Source organism: Populus trichocarpa, chromosome 13 (assembly GCF_000002775.5).
Source record: "Populus trichocarpa isolate Nisqually-1 chromosome 13, P.trichocarpa_v4.1, whole genome shotgun sequence".
Taxonomy (NCBI): domain Eukaryota; kingdom Viridiplantae; phylum Streptophyta; class Magnoliopsida; order Malpighiales; family Salicaceae; genus Populus; species Populus trichocarpa.
In genome coordinates, this window is record NC_037297.2 from 3,896,756 (window position 1) to 3,915,961 (window position 19,206).

General features: G+C 30.7%; 1 protein-coding gene across 1 annotated transcript; it reads left to right on the forward strand.

Annotated features, from left to right (window-relative positions):
* The first annotated feature begins 2,065 nt into the window (after positions 1-2,065).
* LOC18109412 (apyrase 2) lies at positions 2,066-15,882 on the forward strand. Its single transcript, XM_024583280.2, has 9 exons — positions 2,066-2,404; positions 2,521-2,649; positions 2,820-2,876; positions 2,994-3,086; positions 3,266-3,471; positions 3,717-3,808; positions 9,264-12,617; positions 13,026-13,224; positions 14,388-15,882. The coding sequence occupies exons 1-7, from the start codon at positions 2,177-2,179 to the stop codon at positions 9,344-9,346; spliced, it is 888 nt and encodes a 295-aa protein (XP_024439048.1). The 5' UTR covers positions 2,066-2,176; the 3' UTR covers positions 9,347-12,617; positions 13,026-13,224; positions 14,388-15,882.
* The last annotated feature ends 3,324 nt before the right edge of the window (positions 15,883-19,206 follow it).

A 19,206-nucleotide genomic window follows, 5' to 3' on the forward strand; every position in this document is an offset into this window, starting at 1 on the left:
CCCGATTTTATAACTTTATTATTGCATGGTTGTTAGGCCTAGACGTCTGAGTCAAAAATAAAATTCAAAAATATTAAAAAATAGCAGTGCAAAAGCGAACCTAAATCTATATTTTGAAATTTTAAGGATCAATTAACTAGTTTTATTGAACAAGAGAAGAAAGGAATAAGTTATAATTAACACTTCCAAACTCACTTTTTGTTGTTTAAGCATAGTTATCAGACTTGGCCTGACCTGACGATTCAATCTGGGACTCGGGTGACCCAACAGAACCCGATAGAGATTTTTTTTTTCAAATGTGTTTTTCCTCCTAGCTAGAGACCTTTTTTTTCATCTGTTTCAATTAGTTACTAACTCATATCAAAGTTCACTATGTAAACACTAGAAGAATGTTTTATTTTTTCAATATGAAATTTGAAACTCATTAATATATATACTCTATGTTCACAAGAAAAAAAAATTGTGTTTTTGCAATATAGGATAAAACACCTTTTTGGTATAAATACTTCAACTTAATAGGATAAGATAATATCTTTTTAATATGGAATAAAAAAACCTTCTGAAATAATTTTTTAACTTATATATATCCATATGAATTGTTTCTTAATTTTTCATATGAAATATTAAAACCTCAAATATTTTTTTTAATTTTCTTAGGTTGACCCAAGCAGCTTGGGTCTGACAACCCTGTGCAAGTGTACTGTGGACCAAGACACAGTCCATTATAGACTTGCATAGTGGATTTTCCAAGCTCTGAAGGCTTGAAATTAGGCTAATGTTATCTTTTCGCATAAAGTTAAATTATCATTTTGCGTTTTGGTTGAAAAAACTGAAGCCCTGGTTGTGGGGGTATTTCGGTATGTTTAACAGGCTAGTTGGTAATTAAACGTTTCAGCGGGGTATGATAGTCTTTTCACGATTATTTGCATAGTAAAAATACTATTCGACCCCCAAGATTAACAAAATTAAGACTTGTTGCTTAGAGGTGTTTTTAACTTTCACAAACTGTTAAATAGTTAAAATACATCTTTATCTTAATTTGGAAAAGACAAAAAATAAGCTTTGCATCTAGGGGTATTTTTGTTCTTTTACACTGGTTTTTGTGTAATTTTCTATAATCTTAGAGATATTTTGGTATTTTGATATTATTTTATTATTTTTAAATTCAAAAAGTTGCATTGGACTCATATTTACTTGGGTTTGATAAATAAACAAAACCCAAATTACTTGCTGCCGAACCCAAGTCTTAATATTTTTTTTATATTTAAAAAATAATAATATTAATCCACTACAGAAGGACCAATTATACTTGTTGGGGAGTGTGGTTGCGGTTGCTTTTCAAATAACTTTTCGTGCCAAAATGCATCAAAATGATTTTTTTTTATTTTTAAAAAATTATTTTTGACATCAGCACCTCATAATGATTTGAAAACACTAAAAACATATTAATTTGAAGTAAATAAAAAAATAACAAAAATTAATTTTTTTTAAAATGCTTTTGAAATGCAGAAACAAATTCATGTTGCAAGCCTGAAAAAAATAATAAATTTTATTTTATTAAAAAAATATAAAATGATTTGTATAGTTTAAATTGAGCTTATGCCCACGTGCATGGAGACCATGCTTCTCAATTCACTTTAAAAAATCGTGCAGACTGATATCGTCGAATAAGATCGTTCAATAATAATGTAGAAAAAGACAACCTCGTGTTGACTTAAAACGTGCATTATTTTGATTTTGAATTTGATAACACCTTACTGTTCATCTTCTCTGTAATTAGTTGCACCACCGGTCCCCCTCATATCTGCTTTTTGGTTTACAGACATTAGAGTTTTTCTAGTGACAAAAACTATTTTAATTAATTATAAATATAATATTTTAAAAAATATACTTTAGTTTTTTTTCTCATATTATACTCTAATAGATAAAATAATTTTTAACAAGCTATTTAATATTTTATATAGAAAAAAGAGATATAAAGTTTAAAAATAAAAAAATATTAATTTTTATCTCTATTTTATATATTTTATATAGCTACTGGAGATGCTCTTATCCGAGACGTGAGGCCTGCCTTACCTTCTAGTTTATCTCTCTCTCATCCATTGCTGTCTTAAATTTCATTCTACCACTACTACTGCTTCACTTTTGCAGTTAAAAAGAATACAAGGTTACGCTGATGGGTTTGATTCCTCTTGCATTGTTGTTAATGGTTTTTGTGCTGCCACCATCAGCAGAGTACGAGCACAGTACAAACCGAAAGATTTTGCCCATTTTGAAGCATTTGGATTCCAGTAGGTATGCAGTTGGTTTTGATGCAGGGAGTAGAGTGCACGTATTTTGTTTCGATCATGGCTTGGCTCTCCTTCCTGTTGGTAATGGCACTGCTGTTGAGTTTTTTGCCCTGGTTAGTTGCATTGTTTTGGTTAGCTCTTTTGTTTGTTTACAACACATTTGTAAAGCTCTTTTAACTTTTGATGGGTGTGACGTACGTGTTGCTGTTTTTCGTTCTTAATGCTGTAGGTAAAACCAGGTTTGAGTGCATATGCTGACGATCCACAAGCAGCGGCTGAGTCACTTGTCCCCTTGCTTGAGGAAGCCGAACGTGCTGTGCCTCAAGCGTGGAGACCCGAGACCCCAGTCAGAGTCGGGGTCAGTGAATTAATTTTTGTTTTCCTCAATTGTATTATCAAGTAGTATTTACATAGAGATCCTAACATTGTCAATTTGTCAAGAAAAGAAAGATAAAATACTAGAATTTAGTATTTACTAGGAATGCTACAACAACTGCTCTTTTTCGATGTCTTATTTATGCGTTGTAGGCTACTGCTGGCTTGAGGTCATCGGAAGGCAATAAATCTGAAAAGATTTTGCAAGCAGTAAGTATCTTTGTGTTTGTGTTTCTATTATTTACTTACCAGTACACTGTCCATGTTCACATGCTCTATCAAATGATATTGTATACTTGCTATTGTAATGAATTTCCTGCTTTAAAGGTCAGGGATCTTTTGAGAGATAGAAGCACCCTGAAGTCTGAAGCAGATGGGGTTTCGATTTTGAAGGGCTCCCAAGAAGGTTCTTTTATGTGGGTATGTTGCTTTTGATTTGACATTTGCGTAACTTCGTATTTTGCATGAATTTATCTTAGCCAGATTAAGTAGTCTATGAAACAGAGGTAGCGAGCTTGTCAGAAATTCACATTATAGAAAACTACTAGCCTATATGATTTCCAAATACGCTCTCACTTGACCTGCTTCTTATTTTGCAGATGGCAATAAACTACTTAGTTGGAAATCTGGGGAAGAAATATTCAGATACAGTTGGAATAGTTGATCTTGGTGGTGGATCTGTTCAAATGGCATATACCATCTCCCAGGAAAATGCTGCAAATGCTCCACAGAAACCAGATGGACAGGATCCATATGTAAAGGAACTAACCCTGAAGGGAAATGAATATTACCTCTATGTTCACAGGTTCTTCCATGATTTCATTATTATGCATATACTAATTTCCTGGTGTATTTCACAAATGCATGCTTCTTGGTCTTCATTGTCGTTTGTTATTAATGTGTCAAGATTTTTTTTTTTTTTTAACTTCTCTTTTGGTGCCTTACAGAATTTCTTTCTCAGTTCTTCACGATATAGTAAAGTATAGGAGAATTATTTTGATAACCATGAATTACTTTTCTTAATATGCTTTCGGCCTCTTGCATATGCAGTTACTTGTACTGCGGCTTATTGGCAGCTCGAGACGAAATTTTGAAGGTTTCTAAAGATTCTGGCAATCCATGCATCTTGGTTGGTTATGAAGGTATGTTGAATTGCTTCATTTTTTAAATATCTGATGCTGCATTTTTCTCTCTCACTAATACTCTGAATTTTTACAAGATCTCTTTGTGATGGAGTGTTCTTCAACATACATGCCATAATTCATTTCTAGGTTATTTTTTAAATTCATTTTTTTTTCTAAAATAAAAAGAGAAAAAATAAAATAAAAATAGAAAAAAGATTGATATTTTGACAAGAGCAAGCGGGAAGAATTTCACATGTAGAAAAAATCAAGCTGCAATTTTGAATAAAATCGAGAGTCTAATTATATCCTATTTTACCCAATATTAAAGAGACAATACAGATTTAAGGTCAAATTAAATTATTATTGGACGAATCTGAATAAAAATTAAGTATATGAATATAACTAGATTTTTAACAGATCAATTTGATTTAATCATGGATCAAATTAAAGTTTAATTATGTTTTTTCTTTCTAATTTTTTGTTTGTTTATATGGGGACATGAAATGGATAAAAACAATAAGTTTGATGTAATGTTTAATAAAACTTTAATGTGAAAAATACGTTGTGGTAATTTTTTACAAAATGATTCAATTATATTATAGTTGTCGCATTGGCGGACCCATACTATAACATATTCTGTAATTATAAAATAAGTCTAATAACTTTTTACATTACTTGTAAAATTATCATAAAAATAATTCTTATCTAATTAATTATCCTAATATAAAAATAAATAAATACCAAGAAACTCAATGTTTTCTTCCTTTTTTGAAAGAGATAACCATATATAAATTCATCCATTTATAGTTTTTATTAAACTCAAGAAACGTGAATAAAACCTTTTTTTTTTCAACTTGAACAAGAATTTTATAACTATTATTGTAATTATCACAAGAATTATTGTAATATTATCATCATTAGCACTAGTAAGGTAACTTATCACCTTCATTCCACTAACATCCCAACACTTTTACATTTTTCATATCATTAATTAGTATGACATACAAAAGAATATAATTCTTTTAAACTATTTTACGTTTAAAATACTTTCCATAAATCAAACATCCCATAAAAACCTTTTATATTATTTCAATAATCATCATTACAAATAATTTTTATTTAAAATCATCCAAATCCCAAAAGAAGGACAACGTCACCTTAGGTTTTCTTTATTTGCTACGGAGATAACCATTTGCTACATATACTTTATTAAGATTGTTATTTGAGAAATATTCTAATTTAATTCTTTATATTTAGGTTTCTATTTTTCTTATATGAATAAAATCCAATTCAAAATAATTTTTGTTATTTGATAATATTACTTTTTAATTGGGATTTTAGTTTCTTTTTATTTTCATTTCATTCAATTTTATATTTTTTCTTAATTAATAAATGGAAAATTTTGGGTCCCATGAATTTATATAATTGGCCTCCCATGAAAAAATAATCATCACATATGTTTTATAGAAAAATTAATTATTTTTGTTTTTATCATCGTCGTCAAATATAGATATTTTATTAAAATAAAATTGAGGAAGGTTCTTACATCTACAAGTAAATCCAATTAAAATACAATATGATTCTTCAATTATATATATAAAATAAAGTTATATTATTATGTTAAAGATAAAAGATTTCATTAAACTAAGATTAAGGAAGGCTTTCTATCTATATGTGAAACCAACTAAAAAATAATATGATTCTTTGTATATCTAGAATGAAAGGGACTTACATAGCATTAGAAGGGAAAAAATACAATAAAAATTTATAGAGAAACTAGAGATCTAGAATCCATCTCTAAGTTTTAATATAAAGAACTATTCTATAAGTGAATGGACAATTAAATCTATCTTCTTCAACAATCCATAGGTTGATGCAAAATCTTGATCTTCCATTTATTACTTTTTTTTTACAAAGCGATCTAAAAATTAAATTATTAGTAATATATGTGATGTATCAATATTTATTGTTTTTATTTTGATCTACTCTTTAAAAGAATGATCAAATGGAGAGTAATAATTCATTATCTCTAGACTCTTCAAGCACTTAGCTCATTCATATATTAGTTTAGGGAGTTATCAAACTCATTATCTTTAGGTTCAACTAAGCATAATATTTAAATTTTTTTTAACTCCAAAAAACTTTTAGACTCCCAATTTGAACTATAAATCAAAGATATTTTGCTAGTTTTTAACTTTTTTTTATTTAATAAATAGTGCCCAAGGGCTAAAAGGAGATATCCTTTAAAATCAAGTTCAGTTTTTCTTTATTACCAATGACATATTTATTTTTAAAATTTTCTTTTGAATTATGATTTTTTTTTCAAATGATAATCATTTAATTATTATAGAGTTCTCAAATATAAAAAAGAGAAACTTTTGCAGGTATTAAGTATGATTTATTGATTATCTTGTCATGAAAGGACATATCAAATTATCAAAACTAAAAGATTAACCAAATATTTCAAATTAATATCAATTTAGCCTCCATGCCCATGGAATAAATTCAGACCTCATCAATATGCAAAAACTTCCATGATGATACCAAGACCCGTATAAGGGCCTAAAATCACAGGAAAACAAGAAAATGTGTTAAACTAAAGAAATACTAGATAAATTAGATAAAAAAAAGAAACAAAATAAAAAGAAAAATCAAAATAAAATCGTCAAATGTAGTCGAATGAACGCAAAATTTGAGATTATTGTTGAAAAAAGAAGAAGAAGAAGAAGGAAGGAGTGTCGGGTCAAATGAAAAACAAATGTGATGGATACAATCAATTTTACCCATTCAAGTTTTAATGGCAGCATAATTGAAACAGAATAGTATAAATATCTTCATGTAGTAATGAATTCTAATGGAATCTATGATTTAGAGCTATTTTATTAAAAATCATAAATCAACCCAAATTCATAATCAATTCTTCTTAATTAGTAAATAGGATGTACGTATTGATTTTGATCACATGGAACCACGAAGTTCTAATCAAATCAGTGATATATCAGAAAATAATAGATGAAAAGAATTACTCTCATCATTGACTGAGAAGAGTTCATCTCCAAATCCGATGGCTTTCTCGATACAAATTATGAAAAAAAAAATAGTATAATATATATATTTATTATCATATGGAAAAAAACTCAAATCAATTTGAGGATATACCAAAAAATTATAAAGAAATAGCTTTCTATCATCATTTCTTGATATATCGCCAACTGACCTGGGTATATCTCCAAGTTTGTATTCGCAATATTGAATCCGTAGGCACACAATGGGGGTTTATATAGGACATTAATATTGGATGGTTTTTTTGCCCTGTTTGTTTTTGTGTTTCAAAAGTATTTTTAAAAAGAATTAAATTTTTTTTTTTACTTCAAATTAATATTTTTTTTAGTGTTTTTATATCATTTCGATGCACTGATATCAAAAATAATTTTTAAAAAATAAAAAAAATATTATTTTGATATATTTCTAAATAAAAAATATTTTAAAAAACAACCACAACCACACTTTTATTTTATCCTCGGTTAAAAAAAGGTAAGCAAATCTTGTCGGGTAAGAAAAATAGAATGGAAGGCAACAACTTTAATGTTATTTATGTTCGGAATCTAAAAATATTGTATTGCACATTGATGTCAGATTTTCTTCCTGATAAAACCTTCGTTATTGAAGATGGAAAAAAAAGTGGAAAAGTTGGATAAATCTAATCTGGCTTGTATCTTTCCATCTATGTAATAGAATTAAAAAAAAAAACATCAAATACATAATTTATGTAACAATAATCCATTATATATGGAATTTACTCTTTTTACCATATGATCGGCTTAAGAAATACTTAGAAGAAAATCTTCATCTAAATCAGCATATTATGAATCAGAAATAATCAAATGAACGCTTAACACCCCTCCCTTACCAAATTTCTTAAATTTTCTAGGCCCTATTTTACTATATTTTTACTTCAATTTTGTTAGAAAATGATCTCACCATCCTCATTGTATTTTTTTAATTAAAAATAAATAATTAAATATAATATAGTGGTGGATATATTGGAGTTTCAAGTCTTAAACAACTTTTATTTAAACAAATATGTTAATTTTTTATATTATTCTTTTAATTTTTATAATAATAATAATTTTATATTCATGTCGGATCACCTAGGGATCGTCTCCATTTCAAAGCAGCCCTTTAAATTAATAGAGATTTAAATAATAGTTCTTATTACGTGATATAAAATAATATTAAATTATTCTTAGTGTATCATTTAATAATAAAATTTTAAAAAAAATAAAATTATTTTTTTGATATAATATTAAAAATTTAATGATAATTGATCATAAATTTAAATTTCATCACTTTTATGAAATGATAATATTAAATTATTCTAATTAAAATTACTTTTCATGTCTTGTGTTGTAAAATGATTGGATGGAAAAAGAGCCCCATGTCTTCTCATTTAAATTTTGTAAAATTTAATTTGAAATATTGATAAAAATTTGGAAGCGTGGAAACAAACTTCCCTAAATGTTTAATTAATAAGCATGTCACCCAAAAAAATAATTTAAAATCACTCATTCTTAATGTTATTATCTTTATTAAATGAAAGCTTTACTACTCAACACCAATATTAACTCAAAGAAAAATAATTTAAAGGAAAACTTTCCTTTAAATTCATAAGAAATATTGTTATCTATTTTTGGAGTCCCAACATAAACAAAAAACAAATCAGAAAAACAAGAGAAAATACAAAAATAAATATTAGAAGAAAATAAAAAAATAAATCAGTAAGATGAATATACTAGAACACCCATGAAATTGCCGAATAGTAGTTGAGAAAGATCTAAATATACAAGATTGTAAATTTTGAGAGTATATTTTGGATTGATGAAGGCCCTATTTGAGGAGGAAAATTCAAAATTTGATGTTTAAGGACTCAATTGGAATTTTTCAAGGTTTAATTGCAAGAAATTGATTTTTGAAGTCAATTTAGACTTTAATTGGAATAAATTAAAGTTTGGGGTCGAATTGTAATTTTTAAGAGTTAATTTGATCAAATCAGGGGCTTAATTGCATGAATATTGAAGTTTGATGGACAATTAGAGACTTCATTAAAGAAATCCAAATCCAAGGACCAAACTAAAAAAAAAAAGTGATATAAAGGCTGAAATTGACTAAATTAGGGGCCATATTGAAAATTTATTCGTTAATTGAGGGTTATAATGCACAAATTCAGAACTAATTACCATAATAAAAAAGGCGATCAACTTAGGGGCTGATAATTGAGTTTATCAGGGGTGAAAATGCATGAAATTAAAAGTTTGAAGGCAATTATGAGTGCAATTAAAAAAAATTGGAAGAATAAGGACTCAATCAAAAATTTTCAATCCCAAATTAAAAAATCTAAATGACGCGTCATTCAGACTTCATGAAGAGAATGTGCGTGATATGTCGTTTGATAGACTAACCTCTGTTTTAACAGTTTTGGCTGATCGAGTTGGCAACTTCAAACGAATGAATGTGGAGCTACAGACCTTCAAATTGTGCAAGGTTGGATCCAAATGAAAAGGTGTGAATCCCTTCTACCAACTTCAGGTGGTCTTAGGTGACGATGATGTCAGAATTGCTCCGACAAGGCCACAAAAATAGGCAACTCAGTCAGTTGTGACTGAAACATAATAGTGTAAGAACCGACCTTCATTTCATGTGTTCATACACAAAGGCTCCTAAATAGGTTATTATCAAAGGTTTACAACATTTGTCTCAAAATCAAAAGGTCGGAAATGAATTCAAGACCTCTCAAAACCCTAGCAGAACTCTATAAATACCCCTCTTAAGAGAAGAAAAAATGGAGAAAAGAGGTAGGAAAATATTAAAAAAACAAAAACCCAAGTGTAAAGGTTTAAGAGCTTAATATAAAGATTTCATAAGCTTCGAAATGGTAGTAAGTTGGTGAAAGGAAAAACTTTCCAAAGAAAACAAAATAGAGTAGTTGTTTTAGGTATATTTTCTAATCCAAAAGGAGGCCCTTATGGCCTGCTTGAGTATATGTGTGTGTGTGTGTGTGTGTGTGTGTGTGTGTGTGTGTAAGTGAATAAATGCTAGATTATTAATCTTTGCGTGATTTCCAACATGTATGTGCCTTTGTTTTGATCGTATCTAGTCTGATTTGGGTTTTACTTTGCTGGGTTTGGGTTATAGTATTCTTAGTGATCTTTATTTTTTTATGTTTGAGCCTTTTAGTTCAAATGTTTTTTAGTTTTTGTGTTTTTTTTTTATTTAATCTGTTTTTTTTTTAGTTTTGTTTTAGGTTGTTTTCGGGTCAAATCAAGATTTTTGGTTCGATTTATGGTCAAACCAAAAATTTTAGGTCAGCCCGGTCGGGCCAAAATGGGATCAAAGGTTTAAGACCCTTTTTGGTTTGTCATGTTTTTGTTAAAAGTTTTTTTTTGTTTAAGGATGTGTTTGGAAAACACCCCTTAAACCTATTTTGGTAGTTTTATTACAAGGAAAAATGGGTTTTTTGCTAAACAAAACCTAAAAAATAAAAAATAAAACATATTTTCTTTTTTTCTTGTGTATGGCCAAATTCTGAAATTTTCATGCATATTTTATTTTTTTATACAAAAATTGCATTTTTATCATACCTTGAAGATAAAAAAAATACAAGAATCAGTGAAAATGTATCATAACTAGTTTATGATTATCCGTTGAAACTTGGTCTCCATTTCAAAGACACCAAAAAACTTTATTTTGTTTCTTTTAATATATGAGGTTATGAACTTATACGTAAGATGTTTTCCCGATATTAAATAAAAAAAACAGTTCATTTTATTTTTTATATTTTTATATTAGAATGGTTAGGTTATAACTTGATAAGATAAACATCTTTTATTGAGGATGACTTTTCTTAAACATTAAATAGACCAACGGTAAAAAAATATAACATTACCTTAGTTTACTTTTCTTAAATAATACAGCTTATCTTAGGTAAGTCGTACTAGGAGGCTGATATCTTTTCTTTATACAATCAGTCTCCTTACCCAAAACTATAAGACCAATTAGGATTTTTAGTAATCAAAATATTAAGTGGCTATTTTTATTTTCTCTTTTTTACTAATAAATCATAAAAATTCATTATTGTTTCCATCCATATTATTCTAAATAATCTCGATCCAAGATAATGATTGCCACGAGCTGCAAATTGCGACAAGAGAAAGAGACTAGAATTTATGAATACTTATTTTAAATAAAATATATTAAATAATATTTTTTTATCTTTTTTTACAAAATGGCATGTGATTTTATCTCTTCTCATGAACCATAATATCCCATATGCGACTACTAAACAAACAAAAGGTTTTTGACAAGTAAAAGTAGGCAAAGCCCAGAATGACAGCAAGCATCTATACCGGGCGAGACAATAGATGGGTAAGAGAGCAAGCCCACAATTATCAACACGAAAAAAATTGAAGCAGTGGCTGCAGTGCACGTGAATAATCAAGTGCAGATCCGGCCTAGTAAAGGTGATATACTTGAAATGCCGTTCATCAGATACCTTCTCTCTTCCTGGCAATTTCACTCAGACACTTGAAATTTCATTGGTTGATAGCGAAGAAGAAGCAACTTCCATCACTCCAGCAAATGGTGAACTATCAATTTGCTTCTCGTTGATCTTTTTACATGTAAATAACACTTTGTTTGCTTCAACAAGTCATTTTCACAAACAGTTTGTGCTCCATTCTGTGATCTTTTATTTCTTCTTCTGATGCTTAGGCTTTTGAAATTCTCGAGTCATTGCTAGAATTACAAGATTAACATTAATGGGTTCTTCGGTTCTAGATTGTAAAAAACCCGCATTGCAGATCCAATCACTGGAACAAATCCACTTTAGTGCATTGCTTTGCGGTAGGTATGAAAACATTTCTTACTCATAGAAATGACTTAAATTTGATATGGGGACATCGAGTTTTTTCGGTCTGTTTTTCACTCTTTGCCGGTATAAGAATGTGCAAGATGCTACCACTTGATCTTTTGCGATAAAGATGTTGTGTACCAGCTTAACTCAGGGTGCTTCTTAGGGAAGCTCTCTCTTATGACAATGATGGCTTCTAACTTTCTCACTTCATTGAATAATCCATGCACGAAAAGCCGATGAGGCTGAAGGGGTTTTGGATTATTTCTTGTGGACTCATGGTACATCCTCCCTATGATTTACAAACTTGCTGTGAATTCTTTTGTATTCTCATTACAGGGGAAGAAATGTGTGCACTCTTCAAGAAGGTGAGAGAGAGATGGGATGCCAGCTGATGTATGCACATCATGTCTAAAATTCTGTCTATGGCATGAATATGACAATGAGTTTAGATTGTGAGATGAAATGCGAATGTTTCAAGTCCTGATCGTAGCTCATTTGTTTTGTTGGTATATTAGTTTTTATATGGAAAGTTGGATGCAGCCTGCAAATATTGCGGTTTGGAACAAACAAAGAATGGCTATTGCTACAACTGAAGATAGTTGAGATGCTCTGGTACTTGCTGTCTAGTAAGCAAATAACTGATTCAAGAGGTGATCAATTGTGTTGCAGTCAGACAGTAAATCAAACCAGAACCATCTCTAAGAAAACTGATAATGGGAAAGACTTTCTCCTGCAAGCCGACTCTAAAAGAGTTGTGATAGCCTGAGAGGGAATGGATTTTCTTTTTGGAGCGGTTGGTTCTTGTTTAATATATTAAATCTCAATCAGCAGTTCTCAACTTACAGCATCGAAAGCTCTATGAACTCATGTACCACTTTTTAACTCACTCAACTAAATGCCAATCCCAAGCTAGTTGAGGTAGGTTACGTGAATTCTTTGTTCTCTATTTATGTTATACTAGATGCCTTCACAAAATTTGCTTTCAACAATGTGTGCTAAGCAGCTGAAACAGATGAGTATATTTTGAGTTGTTTTCCTTTATGATCCCCTTTTATGCATGCCCCTCGTTTGAACTTCTTTACTTTTAAATTGATATTTGATCTTTACATATTGGGAAAGATAAAATTGATCCAATACAATTACTTTTAAATTGCTCGTTTCTTTTTTCTTTTTTCGCTTTTCTATTCCATGGAAAATTAGATGTTAGCCACGTATATAGATTTAAGGTATTGTAGGGTGCCAGATTAAGGAGGTCCGATATCAGTTTAAAGATGTGTGGTTGATTCCTGACTCAGGAGTGATATCTATTGGCTGAAACTATTGTAGGATGTCATTTTCAAGGCTCAATAATGGGGCTTCAATCAACTTCATTTTCATTTGAGTGGGAAGTGGCATTACTATGCCAGTCAGTTATATCAGTGCTCTTCTTTTGACCAAGGGTTATCACCATCAATATCATCGTGAGAGCATGTTACCAAATACCAACTGGTTTTAAGAGAGTAGTCTGTTGGATGCCAAACCACCGGTATGCTCTCTGACATGAGAAAGGCAATCTTTTGTATTGGCTCTGTCTTTGTGCAAATTCCTTTCGATCATTTTAGAATATGATTTGGGTTGCTATAGTTGGTAGTTGGTTAACTAGTGATGTAGTCTGGCTTTTTAATCCACAAATAAAATACAATGATTTTACTTGTTATTTCTAGGTTTTCTACTTCTTAATGGGTTTGTAATCTATAAATAAAATAAAATGATTTCGCACTAGACTAGAATGATGACTTGAAAGATCCATAATTTTTTATTTGACTGTTGGATCGAAAAACTCGCCCAGAGTCTTGGTTTTTGGTAGTTTTTGTGATTTTCCTTGTTATTTATAGATTTCCTGCTTCTTCGGATTTCTTGCTTCCATCCTTGTAATTTTGAATTTTTGTTTTTGTTTTTCTAGTTGAGGTGAGGTTTTTGATCTATTTAAGGCTTCTAAACCTCCTAAGAAGTAAGACTTCAGTATTATTATTTTAGAGAGATTAAAACCTGTGAATTTGAGGTTCACATCTATAGTCCCTTTTGCTCATAAAGAATTATGTGTTCTTTGTTTGTCGTGCTTCCACCTAAATCAACTATAAAGCTTGTTGAAGGAACTTGTATTCTTTTTTAATTGTTCACTTTGTCGATAAAATTGACCTTGATTTATCAAAAGAAAAGGTCAGAAATTAGTTGCTAAGAATTGCAGAGGAGCTCGGATTCTGGATAGTTGCTTGTGTTGAATCTTCCATTTTAGTTGAGGTTGTTGGCCAGTTTATGTTGCTTCCTTGTCAGTTGCGCTGGAATTTTTCTTTCCTTTTCAAATCTTACGATCTTTACATGTTGGGAAAGATAATAGACTTGAACTATTTACCAACTATATGCATGGTTTTTCATAGAGGCCTTCATTAAGAAGTTATTAATCATTGGAATATTATATTGAGTTTATTCTTGCTGTGCGTGAACAATGTGTTCTTTTTTCTTTCTTCCCCTTGAATTGCAACAATGAAGTTGTTGTAGAGTAGCATTTTTCTTCCTCTGGGTGAATGAACAATTCTCAACTAAAGCCAACAATTTCTCATATCAGTGTACTTTAGTTTAGAGCTTTTATGTGTGTGGCTCTACACTTCTAAAGCTAATCATTGTACGTGCTTCACTGTTTGTTAACAGTGTAGCTTGAGGAACACCAGACGCTGAACAGGGGACAAAGAGTAGTAACAGGAAGTTAAAATCTGGCTTCTCGTCTTTGTTTTCTGCGCAAGGACCAATAGGTATTGAAAACAAGCTCTCCATTTCTTTCTCTAAAGCATTTTTGCGATAAGGTTATGGAGAATAATCCATAACCTGTGGATTCTTGTGAGTTCCATGTTTGGCCTAACTCATTATGTTGTGGCTCAAATGAGAAACCCGGTCCTTCAACATTTGACATGGGGTAGCAACTAGCTGCTAGGTTAGGTGAGCTACATGTTGATAACGACAAGGGGTCATAATCAACTATGACCTTTTCATGGTTGGAAATCAGCTAGCTATTGCATGTTCATACTGCATGCTTGTCATGCCTATTGACTAGTCCAACATACATCTGTGCATCACGATCTTGCGTTCACAGTCAAGGAGATAACAACCAATCACATGTCATTCTAGTGCAAATGTTTTCAAGCTGCATCGCACCATGCATGTTTGGATGAAAAGATGTGGAATCAAATGCCTATGAAATACTTTTTCTTATCAATATAATGATCAGATAAGGATGATTTTGGCTTTTGATGGGAGTGGCGAACCAGGGGAGTTTTCGTTTCTGTTTCTACCTTTGAGGTTAATTGAAAGTCAAGGCACTCAGAAGAGCGTGGGGTGTCCTATTGACCATCCAGGAGGAATACCTTTAAATTCTCATCTGATATTGGCTTTACCTTTACCTAGGTATTCTTTGTTCTTCTGTCCATCTATAAAGCTCAAAAACTGCGACTTGGACAAAAATCACGGGCTACTTGTCAAGGGACGGCGAGAAAAAATAAGTTTTATATTCCATTTTTGGCACGTGGGTATGTGAATTCTAGCTGAACAAGTTACCTAGTATATGACTTGTCCAAAAAATACAGTTACCTGTTATATGGGAAAGGAGAGCAGAACATTAGAGAAGTGAAAACCCCTGATACTTTTTCTTTACATCACACATGACATCATTCGGAGCATAAATCTTATTCCTCATGGTAAATGATATAGCTGGAATTGATTAAGGGTTGATTTTGAGCGGTTAGGGAATAATTTATTGCAGATAGATTATATGGATACCATATCAGATATGTTTATGGACATGTTTAAACATAAGAGAAGGTCTGGTAACTCATGGTTAAAAAATCATAACTTTTTATCTGACTATTAGATTAAATTTAATTTTCTTACAGGAATTTCTGGAGGTTGTTTTTTCTATAATAGCCCACACGTGAATTGTCGGATCTTGAGATATCAAAAATCTAAGTCGTGGGGCTGTTTTGGGTCAATTTTGTTGTTTTTTTTATTTTATGTGTTGTTTAGGAATTCATGATTAATTTGTTTGTATTTTTGGATTTTTATTTTGTTTTCTAGTTGGGATAGGTTTTATGAGCTAATTAAGGTTTTGTAAACCTTAGAAGGAGACAATCTTTATCAATATTATTTTCCTCAAGCTCTGTGTTTATTTGTTTATTTATTTATTGATTTTAGCTTCGCTGCATTAGTAACAAACAAAATAACGTGAACTCTATCATCGAAACAAAAGCATATTCTAAGGATAAATATCTAGTATCAGGAATCGTGGATAATCACACACTCTTTTTGGTTATAAGATGTCCTCTAGCATATGCTCCCAAAAACCAATCAAATTCATCCACCCATTTGTCTCATTCTTCAGCTTTTGTCCAATCCTGGCACCTCATTTTTGCTCAATACCCTTTTGGCCCCGTTGTATCATGGAAACCTCCCCATCTTCCCATCCTTAGGAACAGCAATTTTTTCTTCTTTTATTCTCACCTTTTCTTCTGCAAATGGTTGCCAGGAAGTTTCACCTTACTGAAGACAAGTTAAATAATATTATCCGACATCTTTCCTTGCTATCAAACAAAGAACATACAGTTTAAAATCAACCCTCTGTTATTGGATAATGCTGTTGTTTTCCAAGTCTACGAGGCATATCCCTTAAATTATCCAAAATCAGCATTATGAGTTGCATTAAGGAAACCATCTCCCGTAGTGATAACGAATTTAGAAGCAACGACCACTCGGATGATCACACGCGGATGATTTAGAACACGAAAACGATTATTTGCGGTGTTGGTGCTTGTTATTATAATACTTAGAACACGTAATTAGCACCATGAATGTTTGGAATCAAGGAGTCATGATCCTTCCATGACCAAAGCTTCTTTGTATTTGGTAAGACTTTGAAAAAATAGTGGGTTAGGGGAGATTCTGCGTTTGGTATGTGTTACTATGACTAAAAATATCAGAACCCCACCTGCAAAAGGCACGTAATCAGTGCTATCTTTTGCACCACACGTGTGATTGAAACCTGTTTAAGAATTGACCCTCTAATTTTCTGATTGTCAAATGTTAATTTATGGAAGATCCTTGACTAACATGAACACAGTAAGCTGGTTTGTCAAATTATTTGTGTTTTGAAAATAGAACAGGGAGGAAATATTTCAATTGGTAGTTCAAATTGAAATAAAATCAACATGTTAGAAGACTGACGTGCCAATAATTCATTGTTTAATCTAAAATTAAATCGAACTTGAATGCTCATCTACTAAGTTGGTCTAAATGAGGGGCTGTTGATGAAAGGGAGGGCTGAGGATTTTCATCATGATCTTTGCATATTTATTACAGGCTTCATCCCAGCGGTACAGCTTTGAAGATTACAGGAATAGGTTCGTGTCAAAGTCTAAACCACAAATAAATGAAATTGGATTATTTTTAGTACAAAAACATTTGATGAGACAGGTTTTTGTTATTGATGTAATCGTATAAAAAATTAATTAAAATAAATTATCAACTTCAAATTCTAATCAATAAAATATTAAAAGATTCAATTAAAAAATAAAAAAAAAATAGAAAGTAAGTTAGAATTGAGATTGTTTTTCATAAAAAAAAAAAGAATAATTATTTTTCATTTCCTTCCATTTTGATCCCTTTATTTTTAGTTTCCTAAAAAGAACCAAATCTAATCTTTTATTTTGAGATCGAGCACACTAAACCGATGCCGGGTTGAATTTAATTAAAAAAATAATAACTAAATAAAAAAATAATAGAAAGGGAGTTAGAATTTACATTGTTTTTTATAAAAATAAAATATAAAAGAACAATTATTTCTTATTTCCTTCGATTTTGATCCGGGTTAATTTTCTAGACCTCGATAACCATATAACATACAAGTAAAAATAAATTTTAAATTTTAATCAATACAACATTAAACTATAACTAAAAGGAGTCAGTGTTTTACTGTGGACTGCACTGTGCAGTCCACAGTAAAACACTGACTCCTTCCTTAGGCGTTTTTTTTTTTTTTTTTTTTTAAGGTTATCTAAGTTTTTTTAGCTGTTTTTTTATGTTTTTTGGGATTTTATTTTGCTTTTTTCTTTATTTTTTTAATTAATTTTTTTCGTTTAGTTTAGTTTGTTAATGTTAAATTTCTTTCTATTTAGTTATTAGACTTTCATGACACATATCTCGAGTTTCACGGGTTAACCTGGTTTCACGGGTGAACCCAGTTAATTCCGGGTTGACCCGTCAATTTTTTATTATTATTATTTTCATAAATATTTTTTTTTAATTTAGTTTGTTAATGTTAATTTTTTTTTATTTAGTTATCAGACTTTCATGACACAAATACTGGGTTTAACAGATTAACATGGTTTGACGAGTTAACCCGGATTTTTTTTCTTTTTAATTAATTTTTTTTGTTTAGTTCAGTTTTTTAATATTCACTTTTTTTTATTTAGTTACCAGACATTCATGACACAGATCCCGGGTTCAACGGGTTAACTTGGTTTGACTAGTTAAAAACTAAATGGAAAAGACAAAAAAAAAACCATAAAAATAATATTGGAATCCACGAATGAATTGTTAACGATGAGTTCTTTTATTATTTATTATTTTTTGTTAATTTTAAGTGGTGGTGCTTGAGTAACAAGAAATTAGTGGATAAGAAAGAACAAGCGTGTGCTCTTTCACGTCCAACAATTAATATCAATTTTTCTTTCGTAAACTTTACGCAGCACGGTCCATTTTTTCTTGGAGCTTTTTGGCTTTGTTTATTGTTGTGTAGTTTATTTTATTATTATTATTATTTATTTTGAACATTGTCCTTGGCAAGAAAGATTGAAATGGAGTTGCTTGTCTCATCGTAAACGTTCACAGAATCACAAATCAATAAATTATTAGCTGATTTCGTCAGTTTATTTTCATATTTAAGCAACATTGAATCAAATATATTTGTTTAGATAACGTTAATGTCGGCTGCCCATATAGTTAGGTCACAGAATAACTTTTTACTAGACAATGAAGAACTTACTCTCTTTTTTATCCACACCACCACCCTATCACATCGCCAGATAAATATCTATCATCTCTGAGTGTTAAAGCCTCTATTATCCAGTAAATCTCCATGCTTTTTTGGCCCTTTTTCCTTCCTGTACATTTTGTCCTTTGTGTCTGCGTTCCACTGTGTGAGAGCCCCCCCCATAGACCGAGTTTTGAGCTTTTAACAGGATGTCTATCCATCCATCGAAAATTTGGATCGAAAAGTCAAGAGATGCATAAACTTACGCCAGAGGATGATTGAGACCATCAAGCACAATTAAGGGGTTGATAAAGATTTGGGAAAGGAGACGAAGGGGTTCGGAGGACGCGTGTCAAGGGCTTGTCCGAAAGAGTTAAGAGATGATGTCATGAGATGAAAGCATAAAGCTCTCATCCTTTGAATAAGCCGCCATCTTTCCATGAAATGTTGAAG

Bases quoted from the DNA above. Each gene is read 5' to 3' on its own strand.
- LOC18109412 (XM_024583280.2), top strand. From the start codon at position 2,177: ATGGGTTTGATTCCTCTTGCATTGTTGTTAATGGTTTTTGTGCTGCCA. The intron at 2,405-2,520 runs GTTAGTTGCATT...TTAATGCTGTAG, and splicing joins CTGTTGAGTTTTTTGCCCTG to GTAAAACCAGGTTTGAGTGC. The intron at 3,809-9,263 runs GTATGTTGAATT...CTGTTTTAACAG, and splicing joins CATCTTGGTTGGTTATGAAG to TTTTGGCTGATCGAGTTGGC.